General features: G+C 52.3%; 4 protein-coding genes across 4 annotated transcripts; all 4 read right to left on the bottom strand.

Annotated features, from left to right (window-relative positions):
- Positions 1–1,278: 1,278 nt before the first annotated feature.
- Positions 1,279–2,304, bottom strand: JKF63_01920 (uncharacterized protein; the record flags this gene model as incomplete). The annotated part of the gene is made up of 1 exon (XM_067897964.1): positions 1,279–2,304. One exon carries the CDS (start codon positions 2,302–2,304, stop codon positions 1,279–1,281), a length of 1,026 nt encoding a protein of 341 aa, XP_067754121.1.
- Positions 2,305–2,901: 597 nt separating this feature from the next.
- On the bottom strand, positions 2,902–4,140 carry JKF63_01919 (uncharacterized protein; the record flags this gene model as incomplete). The annotated part of the gene is made up of 1 exon (XM_067897963.1): positions 2,902–4,140. The coding sequence occupies one exon, from the start codon at positions 4,138–4,140 to the stop codon at positions 2,902–2,904; it is 1,239 nt and encodes a 412-aa protein (XP_067754120.1).
- Positions 4,141–5,128: 988 nt separating this feature from the next.
- On the bottom strand, positions 5,129–5,803 carry JKF63_01918 (uncharacterized protein; the record flags this gene model as incomplete). Its single annotated transcript, XM_067897962.1, has 1 exon — positions 5,129–5,803. The coding sequence occupies one exon, from the start codon at positions 5,801–5,803 to the stop codon at positions 5,129–5,131; it is 675 nt and encodes a 224-aa protein (XP_067754119.1).
- Positions 5,804–6,524: 721 nt separating this feature from the next.
- JKF63_01917 (uncharacterized protein) lies at positions 6,525–12,371 on the bottom strand (the record flags this gene model as incomplete). Its single annotated transcript, XM_067897961.1, has 1 exon — positions 6,525–12,371. The coding sequence occupies one exon, from the start codon at positions 12,369–12,371 to the stop codon at positions 6,525–6,527; it is 5,847 nt and encodes a 1,948-aa protein (XP_067754118.1).
- Positions 12,372–13,063: the final 692 nt, after the last annotated feature.

Here is a 13,063-nt window from a genome sequence, read left to right as displayed (position 1 = left end):
ACACAGTCAATAGGAAGAAATGAGTGGTAAACTATAGATGGTATTTTCAAGGGGATAGAAAGCACAGAGGCAGCCCCCTTGTGTAGATAGACACAGGTGGACAAGGAAGGGGGGGAGGGGAGGTGAAACGATCGAATGGAGAGTAAAACCAATCTCCCAGAGATACCATGCCAAACAATGTCTACCAGTTTTCAACTCGGCAGTGGTATCCGTTTGAGAGAGAGAGGGGGGTGCACCCTTAAATCAAAATTGACGATGTCAGTAGAGGGGGGGGGGAACACTCGCCTCCCTGATGTCGTCAATGTTATCGTTACGGGTGGGCAAGTGCAAATACAATGAAGTGTTTCTTCGCTTGTTTGTGCTTCGTATTGGTTCAAGTTCTTTTTTTTTCCCCGCATAGAGGTAAAGAGAAAAAAGGACACGTACACCATTGATTACGAGCGGGTGCGTGTGTGGGTGGTGTATTCACGTCAAAAATGAACGGTGGAATATGGTCACAAGGTTGTGAGATAGGCGCAACGCGTAAGTCGATCGTACACACACACACACACACACAATATGAGAGAAAGAAAAGAGGACGTCTGAAGTAGAGTAATCAGCGGCACGTCAATATGATCATCCACCGTAGGTAAAACGATGCCCAGTAAACCATTGGGTGGAAATGAATGAGCCAAAAAAAATTGATACTGTTGGCGCCCCCCAGTCTCTCCCCCAGCTCCCCCTTGCGAGACAGCGTTGGGTGGACTCAGAACAAAGAAGATCACTCCTACCGTTTCATCAACGAAACCTTCGCAAATGCAGTTCCCTCATCAAACAAATCAAAAGGTCCACCAGTTGGCAGTCTGTACTACTCGGTCCGACTCCAGTTACCCTTGTTGTCATCCCTTTTCTTGTCGGAAGCGCTCAAACGCGCGCGAATGGGAGACCACTCTCTCTAAGGGCAGCAAGCGCGTATATCGAGAGCGCCTAGTTCACTTTTGGCTTGGCGGCTTCGCAGGGATTCAAAACATCGTCAATACATCGGATTTGGTTCTAGAAACTCAACAACAACAAAATGCCAAAGTATGGGCCAACTGCAATGGAAACAAGACACCCTCCACCGCTAGAAAGTAAGTTGGTAGTGCGAAGAGGATAAACGCTCATAAGAGGCTCCGCCTGCGGCATCACGTACAGGGGCTGGTAAGGGGCAGAAAAAAAAAGCCGTCACAACTATTTTAGATGAGTTCTCAAGAGCACCACAGCCGGCTGATCCTGAAGCGGATAGGAAAGTGGAATTGCCTATTTCTTTGGGGGTGGATAGTACTGGACACCATCTCCGCTGATTGAATCGACGCGAATTGGTTCACGGCCACCCTCCTCCGTGCCGGTGCCAACAACCATAGACGTCCCCCCAATGCGCGCCAGCCTCGCCGGTGGCCGATTCTGCAGCTCTTGCGGAATGGGTGGAGGCGAATCATAACCCACTTCCTCCAGACTCCGGCAAGGACCGTACGACTCTCCCGTCAGGGGATTGTGCGTACGTACTTTGGGTTCCGGCACTTTGATTTCGACCACCTCCATCGGCTCTGTGATTGGTGCTGGCACATTTGCAGAAGAGCGTCGACGCAACTCCTCCCTGAAATTCTGGTCAGCCACGGCCTTGTCCAGCATCTGGTCCGACGACATCAGCGGCCGTGGAAACCGTCGCCATTCTGAATCAGCAATCGCCTTCACCTCCTTCAAGTCGGCGCGCGAAGCTATCAGTAGTACGATAACGTACTGGTACCCCCTTTCAGCGGCGACGCAAGCCGGTGACTTGCCGTCTTGGTCTGCTAGCGAAGCGTTTGCGTTGGCCTGACGCAACAGGTACACGGCTTCGTGGTATCCAGCCTTTGCAGCCTCATACAGAGGGGTTTCTCGTCTCGCGTTGCGTTGATTCACGGCTGCGCCGGCGTCCACCAAACAGGAGAGAATATCTACAAAGCCGCACCTTGCCGCCAAGTGCAAAGCAGTTTCTTTATGAGGTCCGTTTACCGCATTCACGTCTGCATTGCGGTCGATGAGGTACTTCACTACGTCTAAGCGGCGATTGTACGCGCCAATGTACAAAGGCGTCTCGTCATCGGTGCCCCTGCCGTCAACCGCGGCGCCTAACTTCACCAGCTCATCAATCACCTGCAGAGATACGGACCGCTTCATGCACGCAAAGAACAGCGGAGTGTAGCCCTCCCCGTTCACAGCGTTGACGGCGTTCTCGGGGGCCGCATGCAAGAAAGCTCTTACGCCCAAGACATCGTCGCAGAGAATAAAGTCCTCGAGTGACATGTCAGAAGCACCCGCTCGCGTTGCCTCCGAATACACACACATCGAGTTTGTATGCGGAGAGTGTCGGGCGCCTGCGCGTCTAGGTATGGAAACAAGGATCCCACAGAGAAAGAAAGCGGGCGTAGGGCAGAAATATACTTGGGCTACTCAACTGCACGGCGTTCTCTTTGCCGACAGAGTAGTAGTAGTACTGAGAGACGAAAAGCCGGGGGGGGGGAGGTGGAGGTGGAGGAAATGGGCAACACAATGCAGTTAAAGCAAAAACGAACACCCTTGACAAAGAGAAGTGAAGAAGGTCAGAAAAGTTCGACCAAAGCACCCCATCGTACTAGCAAGGCAAAGGCATTAAGCATCGCACCACCGGGTTTCGGTTCAGTAGTCTATCCCCACTTTCAATACGGAGGAGGGAGGGGGCAATGCACACCTGCCATGCCTACGCATACGCACCACACAAACGCTGTACCTGTTCGTAAAAGCGCTTCCTTTATCGGCAAATTACCGATATATATATGTTTCTTTTTTTTTTTTAACGGATGAGTTTCTTCCTCGCAACTTACTTGGCACGAACGCTGCTCGGGTGAACATTTCTTTGCGCTGCTAGAGTTCATCCTCCACGACGACGTACTCCGGTAGGTAAGGAGGGTTAGAACCTGCGCTGTAGCAATTACGGCTGCAAGTGTACACGAGAACATTACTGAAGTGCAGCGCAGTGTTCTTGGCCTCACCAATATCCTTGGTGAGGTAGTAGACAACAGGGGCAGTGAGCTGCATCTCAAACTGGCGAGCAGCCCCACACGCAGGGCACGGTGGCGGCAGTGAACCTCCATGAACACCAATTGGCATTGTGGACGTCCGAAGTGGTGCGCCGCCGGGGCACCATCGCACGCATTGGGATGGAGTCTGTTCCATCTTCTCCATGTACTCCCGCACGCAAGTCTCCGCTGGAGACTCGTGGTCGTCGTCGTCGAAATCACCTGTACCCAGCTCTGCATGACGGCCGTACATGGACTCCACGGCGGCCAGCTGCTCCTCAATCGAGAGCTCCCTCCTCCGGTTGGGTAGAGGCTCTTTATACAGATCAAGCGGAAGACCACTCGTGTACACGACGCCTTTTAATGGTGCGATCATGCCACGTGACGCTATCGGAAATGCGGGCTGCTCTTTCGGCACATGCTCTACTGCGCCGTCGTCTGTCACGCCGGCCTTCTCGTGCGGGGCCGGTGGTGACGGCCCTGGATCTTCCGCCGGCCCGCCCCCCGTTCCCCAATCCCCCGCATCGTCGCCCCAGTCGTCGTCACCGCCACCAAACAGCGGGGCACTTTTCACTTCCTTCTCACTCTCTGCCTCAGCTGCCTTCTGAGCCTCTGCGTGAAGCTGTTTCTGCACCTCGGTGAAGTACTCACGACTAAAGTTCTGACTCCTCAAAGCAAAGCAGAAGCTGGTGAGGGACTTTGCAGCGGCGGCAGCTGCAGGGCTGCTGCTCTTGCTGGCGCCAAAGGTCAGCGCGGGCACCGGTGGGCCTCCTTGGAAAGAGGCAACTGGCCCCGGTCTATTCGTACAGGAGGCACACGTGAGAACGTATAGCACTCGATCGTAGACCTCGAGAGGGGCGTACACCTGGCACAGGAGCGAAACCTGAGCAGTGGACTTGCACTGCGGGCACTGGAAGTACTTGCTTAACGTACTAGCAGACTGCTGATCCGCCTCGCCGGCGCCAACACGAAAGTAAAAGGCCTGGCCGCCGACCCTGGACGTGTACGGATCTGACACGTCCTCCTGCGTCGCCCCGCGTCGAGGCGTTCCAATCCAAACAGAGTGTATATCACTGCCACTCATTCCTGCACAACGCGCACTGGTTGGGCCTATAAAAATGTGTGGAGGCAGTGAGTGTTTGAAGACCTAGGGAAACAGGCACTAGCTGTGAAGAAGTGCGGGGACTCAAGAAAGAAAAAAAAAGTTACGGAGAAAATCATTCGATACTGGTATACACAGACGCCGCCAGACTGCGCGTGCGCACGACAGCGGTGGTGCCTGGAAGGCCTTTCCAAAAGTTTGGATGAAAGGGGAAAGTGGAAAGGAGAAAGGGGGACAAGAAGAGGGTGTCCCTTTCTTCAAACGACCTATTATCCCACGTGGAACACGCACAGCTGCACTCTCGACTACTTCGCTATTTTATCTTTCGCCTTTGGACCTCGCTAGCAGTGGAATATTCTTATTTTTTTCCGTGGAGCATTCACTTGCCCATGAAGAGCACCCCGTGAGTTGCACCGCACCGGTCAATCGTGAGTCGGCGTCTTGCGCGTTAGCATGCATGTCGCCAAGCTGCCAAATACACTGCTAAATACAGGAGAACAGACAGAGCACCAGCGTATCTACACCCTCCTCTCACACACACACACACCACACACACACATGCATGCATGCCCACCCCAGGGCTACATGACGTGCAGAAATGCAGCCCAGAGGGCGTGCCGGAGGCACAACAGGAGACAAGGTGAGAGGAACGGGGGGGAAGAGAAAATGTGTGTTCGTGGCCTTTGGGAGGCCGGTCCTCGACTCTTCGAATCCTCTGCACGGCTCACACACAACGCAGCTGGGGATTCCCAGTTGAAACGGCATGGATCAAATTCGAATTGCGTCTAGGCACCGCAGCCTGTACCCTTCAAAAGCAGCACTTTGCTCTTCCCGCATATGAACGTGTAACCCACACACGCAAATCGTGAGAAGCCCGGCACTTACCCGCAAGTGCATAAGGAGAAGCGCGTGGACGCAAAGAGAGGACACCCGAGGCCAACGAGAGAAGACGTTCGGCCAGCACACTCACTCAAAACAATTTGATAAAGGGAATCGTCAACCAGTCGGGCCCGTACGCCTGTGAGAGGTAAAATGGTGCGTTGTTGGGACACTTGGCATCCACACCCGAAACGGTGCACGGCTTCAACGGTAAAAGATCTGACTCGTTCGATCGACCCTCACCAGTCTTGGCAACGCCGTTCACCAGAGCCGTTTCGTAAAACTCGGCACAGATGCGACTTGTGCACTTGCGCCAAATTCGTAATTCGGGGTTTTGAGACCCCTTCCTCACAATGGAGCGGTAACCAAAGCACTGCTCATCCAGCGCAGACGCAGCAGCATCAAACCCAGTCGGAGACGAGACCAACACCCCAAAATCGAGATCTGCATCCCACAACACAAGACGACCAATCCGGGTAGATCCGAGCAGTGTTCCGTTGAGTAGCCAGTGACCCTCCCCGTTCATTTTGAGTACTCGCTCAGAGCACTCCAGAGCATTATGAAACGCCGCGTCAAGGTCAAAGTAAACCATCGAGCAGAACGAAATTGTGATCCAGGAAGCAACCGCAACAAGCGCCACCATACCGATGCGTGTCCACATCAGCCCAAAAGGAGTCTTGCCCGTCTCCGGTGAACGCGCTGAAGATTCAATTTGAACATCTTCACCTACTTTGGTACTGAGTGGATGCTGAGGGTTGGTACTCATTGTGGTGGCACCACCCTAAGCACAAAACGCGTGTGACCTCGTCGGTGTCTGTATAGGTGCGCGCGTGTGCCGAGAAGAGAGAATCAGCTTTCAAATGTAAATACCACGCGGGGGATGGTTATATGTTGAGCAATAAAAAAAAAGGGGGAAGACCACGAAAAAAAAAAACACAATGCAGTGCAGTGCGTGCAGTGATGACACCCAGATATGGAAAACACTATCTCGCAAGGAAATAGGGCATCCCAGCTGGGAAAGGGGAGGGGGCGTACAAGAGACTCACACAAGGCAAAACGATCACAGGTGGGAAGTGGTCAGAGAGGGAAAGGGAGGAGAGAGCGAGAAGAATGCAGCAAAGCCTGCTGTAGCATTTGAAACAGGGAGCAGATCAAAAGCACTTACAAACCACAAGGCAGCATATACGGATCCCTCAAAAGCCCAGGGAGACACACGAGAGATCGCTTTCCAGTAGCGGTTAGCATTTTTTTTCAAACGGAAAAAACAAACAGCGGGTTCACCCAGACGCGTCGACCACGTCTTTTTTCCCGCCATTTCTGTTTGTCGGTGCAGAGGTAGTCATGGTTTTACCACCGCTGGGTTAGAAAGCATCCATCGGTGCTCTCAAACACATTAAAGGTGAACGAGATGTGCACTCACAATCACATCAAAACAGCACCTCAGAAGCGGTTCTCTCTGTGCTGCTGTATGGCCGCTGCTGCCTGTGTCAAGAAGAAAATAAAAGCAACACCGCTGTCAACAGTTCGCGCTTCCATGGCGGAGGAGGATTTCGCAGTGCGGATAGCCGCCCAGACGCGTCCGCAAAAAACTGCCGTGCCTCACGCTGCCCACCGCCGATCTTGGCGCGCCTGCCTATGCACAGCATGAGCTCGCGTTTCCAGGCACTTGAGCTGGCTGGAATTAGCGACGCTAGCACCCTCTGCGACCACCAGGGCTGATTTTTACTGACTGTGACGGCCGCTAATACGCACGCGACCCATAGACCCTCGTCGTACCAAGACGTGCGCTCGTAAAGAGCGTCAAAATACACCTCAGTCCATGGCAGGGTAGCCATCTCACCCTCATGGCACGCTTTTGAGTACCTCAGCATAATATTCCACAACTCATATAAAACGGAGCGGCGCTGTATTATGCTGGAAAAATTGAAGCGGTTAAGAAAAACAAGTACAGCGTCTGTAGTGTGGAAGAGGGATTTGTGCACCCGCTCCGAGACAACAAAAGCAGCGTTTTCCCCTGCCAAAAACTCATCCCACTTGTCAGGCGATTCGAGAAGTGGTACACCTGCCTGTTCAAAGTCGAAGAAGAGAGAGCGAGAGCTATCCGCGTCGAGGTCCGCGGCGCTGTGGTGCACGAAGGCCGACTGTGTCTGCAAAAGCTGTGAGCGCCACGTCCGCTCTTGAAGCTCACGCGCCATCCAAAAAAACACCCTGGTATTAGAATCAGTAAAAAACTCGCATGCTGCGGCAGGCGCCAGCGCCACCTGTGGTTGCTGCAGACCGCTATCAAGCACCACCAAGCGGCAGAGTTCCCACTGCGTAGATTTGAGGACCAGCTTCTTGAAGAGGGACTGAACGGACTGCTGGGCGCGGTTGGTGAAGTGTTCGCTAGAGTTGAGCTCCATAGAACTGGCGCGGCGCCAGAGCCCTTCCCAAATACGCCAATAGAGTTGCCCACCACCTTCTTGCAGAACACCTGGGACACGGCCTAAGAAGTCGATAAGCACCTCATACCAGCAGCCCGCTATGCCAGCACCCCACTGCGCATCCACTAAATCCTCCACGAGTCTCGGCAAGGCGATGTTGTATACAGCCTCCGTCTCAGGGGTCGCGCCACAGATGGACAGGTGACGAAGGCACTGCAGAGCGCAGATGTAAGATGGTAGGTCACAACGCAAAAGATACGGGATGTACAAAGCGAGCGTACATGACAGTTGAGCTGGCGGCTGCGAACCACTTGGACTCTCTTGAAGCCACCCCTGCAACAGCTTGCTCAACAGTGAGACGACGCTGTTCAGACACAGCGCGTCCGAGATAGTCTGAACACGCCTCTCATTTGGTAGCGGCCCCAGCATATGTTGAAGACAGTGTGCCGGAGGATCCAGGGATGCATTCGCATCAAGCAGGGGAAACATCTCCGCGAAATCGTGCGCAATGCGGTAAACCTCGTCTAGACTAAAGGCATTTGACTTCAGCGACGCGCGGCAGTCCGCGTCCACTGACCCGGAATGTACAAGCCTGCCCAATACTCCAACGGCATCCAGTACACTGCTCGGCATAGCACCAGTGGTATCCGAAAGCACCCTCTGTGCCAGCCCCGTTGTAACGTGGCGGATGGCAGCAGAGAGGGAGCGTGCGTCGTTTCGGTTGAAGTTGCTCTCTGCGCCAAGCATGCGTTTGCGCGCCCACCTATCGGATGGCATTGCCCCAGTATCAGCAGCGTCTGTCAACTTAGGCGCACGCAACAAGAAAGAAGCTCCATGATTCACAAAAGAGTCCCCACCGCTGCACGAGATAGTCCCAACAAGCCAAAGAATGAACCGGAGATTGTCCTCATCCAGCTCGGAGTCTGTTTTGCCGTATGACAGTAGCTGGGGCGTGAAAACAGCATGTAGCTCCCTCTGAAGAAAAAACGGGAACCCTACTTTTACATGAGCACGGCACAAAAAGGCAACAATGGCTGGTTCTTGCAGCGACGTCACCACCTCCGTTGTGATTACATCCCACACTTCGCAAATGCAGTGCTGTACCACCAGCCAAAACACACGTTCACTAATACCTCCCGTTGTGAAGATGCCAGAGTTGTGCACTGCATAACGGACCACGCAGACTGCAGCATCGTCGGGGGTTTTTATAGTGGAGCAGAAAAACAAATTAGACAGCTGCACAAACACAGTGGTTACTTCCTCGGATAGGGAGAGTCTATCTGGTTCCTCTTCATTTCCGAGGTCAAGTGCTTCTGACGCAGCTAAAAAACGAACCTGACAAAAAAGGAGCCAAGAGCTGAGTTGCAGCCACTCCCTCAGTTCAGACTCCGCCGGGGTGTCTGCAGCAGCTCTTACAAAGAGCTTGAGGAACTGCAGTAATAAAGAAGGATCCCAGGAAGACATTTCACAGTCCACACCGCTTGAAAACAAAGTCGCTAAAAGATGAATGTTCCTCGTGCCAAATACGGTCGCAGTACAAGTGTCCTTGTCGCAAAGCAAGCAAAGAGGATGCAGCGGCGATACCCTCCATCGGTGCAGCACCCCTTCTACACACCATGAAGAAAATTTTCCTCCCACCTCGGGGGGAAATACTTCTGTAGATTCCTGTTCCGAAAACGACTCCTGATATGAAAATGAGCATGCATAATCATCCAATGAAGACACCAATTTTTTTCGGAATACGTCCTGCTTGATGTTTTCTCCATGACAGAACCTGAAAATGCCTTTAAGATATCTACTTAACGGAGTGTCCAATGATCGCCAAGCTCCGCTCAGTAGCATTTGCTTCGTCTGCTTTCCCCCATACCATCCCCAGGAATAGGCGCGAATAATTGCTTTGAGAACGTCATCGTTCTCCCCCATCACTGCATCTCGAACATCAAACAAAAGAGGGGATAGAGACTCCTGCTTAGCTTCTGTCACAATGAGCAGCAGCACATCAAGTACTTCGCGCTCAACAGGGATCCGAAGAACAGCCTCTACGGCTTTGGGGATGCATTGCACATCGACCGCAGCCGCACACACCAGTTGCTCCACATTGAGAGAACTTGTCAGTATTTCTTTCAAGTGGGTCTGTGTTAGTGCACAACTTGCATTCCACAATTCTGCAAAACGCTCAACGCGCTCGAAAAAGTCACCATCGCAACTACTCGCAGAAAAAAGGTTACACATCTTTTCTTCAACACTCTTGTTGGCGTCTGATGCTGCGAGGATGTAGAAAACGTAATGAATACACTGCCGCTTTTGTGCAAAATCGGGCATTTCATGTAAGAGCTGAAGCATTTTTTTCAACGAGCACCGTGGGATAACGCGTATCATGTGCTGGGAGTAGACACTATCGCACAATGCCAATAGAACCTTCAATATGGCAGCTAATGCCTCAGCATCGCTGTCGCTTTGAAGACGAAGGACGATACGCTCGCAAAACAAAAACAAGTCACCAATTAATGCCCAGTTGTTGGCAATGAGTTCTTGAAAGAAAAAAAAACCTTCCTCGGCATCTTGCAAAACAAATAAAAGCAGAAAATTGCAGATTTCTTGGCAGCACAAGAGCAAATCGATTTCGATTGCATGCTTCAGCAACCCGTTGCATTCACGTGCTACCGACGAAAGAAAACACTGTTTGTCTCCACCTCCCTCATGTTGTGTTGTTAGAGCTGCGCTACCGACTTCGAGCAGAACTGTGAGAAGCTGAAAAACAGTTTTTGGTGAACAAGGAGCAAGAGCAATGCAGCATTCAAGCCAAGAACTCACTGATTCCAAAAGCTCCGCCAGAAAAAATGGTGTATCGCGCAGTAGTAAGGCACACGAGGATAGTAAGTTCGTATTGCTCGCCAAAATCTCGTGAAAAACGCTTTCATAAAAAGAGACCTCGTTCGAGAGAGCAATATCTCGACACGCCAAAATGAGATGGTAACAAGGTGAAGAGAGAGAATCGGTGCAGAAAAAACGACATGTTGGTGAAACAGATTCTGGAACAAAGATAGAAAACATGACAGTGGTGCAAGTTATCATTACACTCCAGGAATGCTGTACTAAACTGCTCAACAGGTGAAGGTCTTGGCGGATCTCGAGTTCATTCCCTTGAAGACAAGCTACGCACGCCTGTACGAGAGATACGTACGCATCACTCGACAAGTTATTGTGGGAAACGAGGAGTTGCGACAGAAGGCAAAGCATGGTATGCTTGAAAAAGTCGTTCCCGCCGAGATCTGTTATGCTCGCTGTGCACATCTCCTTCACTGCGTCACACACGATAATGAAGCTCGCATGACTTTTCGCCTCGCTTTCAGCAAATGTGGTAAGTCGAGCGTATATGCACTCGGCAAGTCCTCTTGGACGATGAAGGCGAAACAATGAAAGGAGGTCATCTTCGAAAGGCGCCTCCTGTTGCATCTGTATAGCACCTTCTAAGTAGTCTAGGTCATTCGTGAAGTGTCCGCTTGATTGCACCCCGCTGTCGAGAAACATCTTTGTGGAGAAATGAACAAGCACACAGAACGCTTTTTTGGTAACTGCCCGATCGGGCGATACCAAAAAAAGTTCAAGCGTAAAGGCCACCAGTGCATCTGGTGCAACGCGCGCACTGTGAAAGACGTTGAGGAGTTCGAGAAGCGCTGGGACATCGTGATGCAGTCCCATTCCGTGACGACGACAGACGTATAGCAATTTGGAAAGGTAGAGTTCCTCTGTAGAAGCCGGGAAATGTCCATGCAGCAAAAGCATCTTCAGAAATTTGAGGATCGCGACATTTGTGTAGGAGCATCCCTCATCGATGGAAAGGCGCAGTCTTTCTAATAAATCCGCTAACGCCAACCGCCTGTCTGGAGGCTCCAGAACATGTGCGGTGCTAGCCAGTGCTGTGTAGGCATCGGCGCGCACAAACGGGTCAGTGCTACCTGTAAGTTTCCACAAAATATCAGAGTTCCGCACCCAGCTAGATGAAGTAACTTGCAGAAATTGCAGAAAAGGACAGAGGAGCAGTTTGCTGACCTTTGGTTGAGCGAGTGCGTCCAAAACGAAAAGTGTAAATGGCGCAGCAGTGACCGGTTCCCACGATGAACAGAGTTGCTTCAATCGACGGTAGGTGCTGATACAGGGCGGAATAACCTTTTCGCTTGCCTGCGGTGCCGCAAGAATGTGTCTCATTGTTTCCTCCAGGTGGTCGCAGAATGAATCGATGCGTTGTGGCTTCAAAATGCGACCTGGAATGGCCTCGGCCGATACGAGGGTGTCAAGCAGTATTGCAAAACTCAAGCACTCCAAGTCGTACTTTGCGCGGCGGAGAATCTGCTCTGGTGATGGGCTCTTTGGGTTGTCATTCGCCATGGCTGTGATTACGGCGGCTGCTGCACGGAGACTATCTGTTCGTTTCCCTTCCTTTAGGTGCCCGTAGAGGACATCGAAGAGTTCATCAGAGAGATTTTTCTCAGCAAAAGAACTAAAACACCTAACCGTTGTAGCAAATGACTTTTGAAAAGTGGGATTCACAATGGCTTGAACGTCTGCAAGCAGTGGACGCACCTCGACAACGAATGCACGGAACGCAGTCTCGGCGTGGCTTGTGGGCAATGTCCAGCAGACATTGGCAAACTGTTTGAGGATGTACACCTTGATGGCGGGCTTGTCAGTTGTGCGCATCTGCTGAAAGAGGGCTGCCCACATGGTCGTGTGCATCGGACCGGCGTTCAGGGTGACAAGTGCGCCAATTATTCGTTTTGCCTTTTCCTCCCATACCGTCTCAAAGTAGCGGAAGGCCACGCCGATGTTGTGCGTCAGAGTGGCTGCATTGCGTGAGGGTTGCGTTGCTTCGCACCAGAGTAGATCCAGTAGCTCCTCTTCTTGTGACATAACGGTTATAGGAACGCAAGGCGCTGCACCTGGGTGGGAAACAAGATGAGACTCTGATGGTGCCCAGATTCTGTAGAAGAATTATGTTTAACACCACCTTCCGCTCTTTTTAGCGGGGGTGGGAGAAGCGTTGTGTGGGTTTGGGGTGGGACTCATTGACTTGGGCGGGAGAGTCCGAAAAAAAAAGAGCAGAGTGGACGTTGGGCAGGGAACTAGTTGCTACATTCATCTGTGCGTTCTCATAGCTGCGCTTTGAAAAGGGAAGTCCCCCCCCCCCATGAGCATCCGTAGTTTGTTGGTGTGCGTGAGGGGTTTTCCATGCACGCGCGGTTAAATAGGGCGCGGGCGGCGACTCCCCCCCTCTTTTTCGTCAGCTCTCAAGGGTAGGCCCCCCCCCCCGCCTCGCCATGAGGGGAGTGGGGGCGGCGATGTGCTGCGGGTGTATGCGTGGGTGGGCCAAAAAGGCGGGGGGGGGCATTTGGCCGCACAGGGATAGGAGGACGCCTCCTTCCCCGTCTAGGCGGGTTGGTTAGGGGTGAAAGACAAAAAAGCTCCTCCCGTTGGATTCGAACCAACGACCTGTAGGTTAACAGCCTAACGCGCTGCCGACTGCGCCAGGGAGGATTCGAAAGACTCTTGCATTTCCGCGGGAGACACGCAACCATACAAACACACACGTGCCTTAAAAAGGA

The sequence above is a fragment of the Porcisia hertigi genome, chromosome 34 (assembly GCF_017918235.1).
Source record: "Porcisia hertigi strain C119 chromosome 34, whole genome shotgun sequence".
NCBI classification, from domain to species: domain Eukaryota; phylum Euglenozoa; class Kinetoplastea; order Trypanosomatida; family Trypanosomatidae; genus Porcisia; species Porcisia hertigi.
The sequence above is the reverse complement of the archived record's forward strand: the minus strand, read 5'-3'. Positions and strand labels throughout refer to the sequence as shown.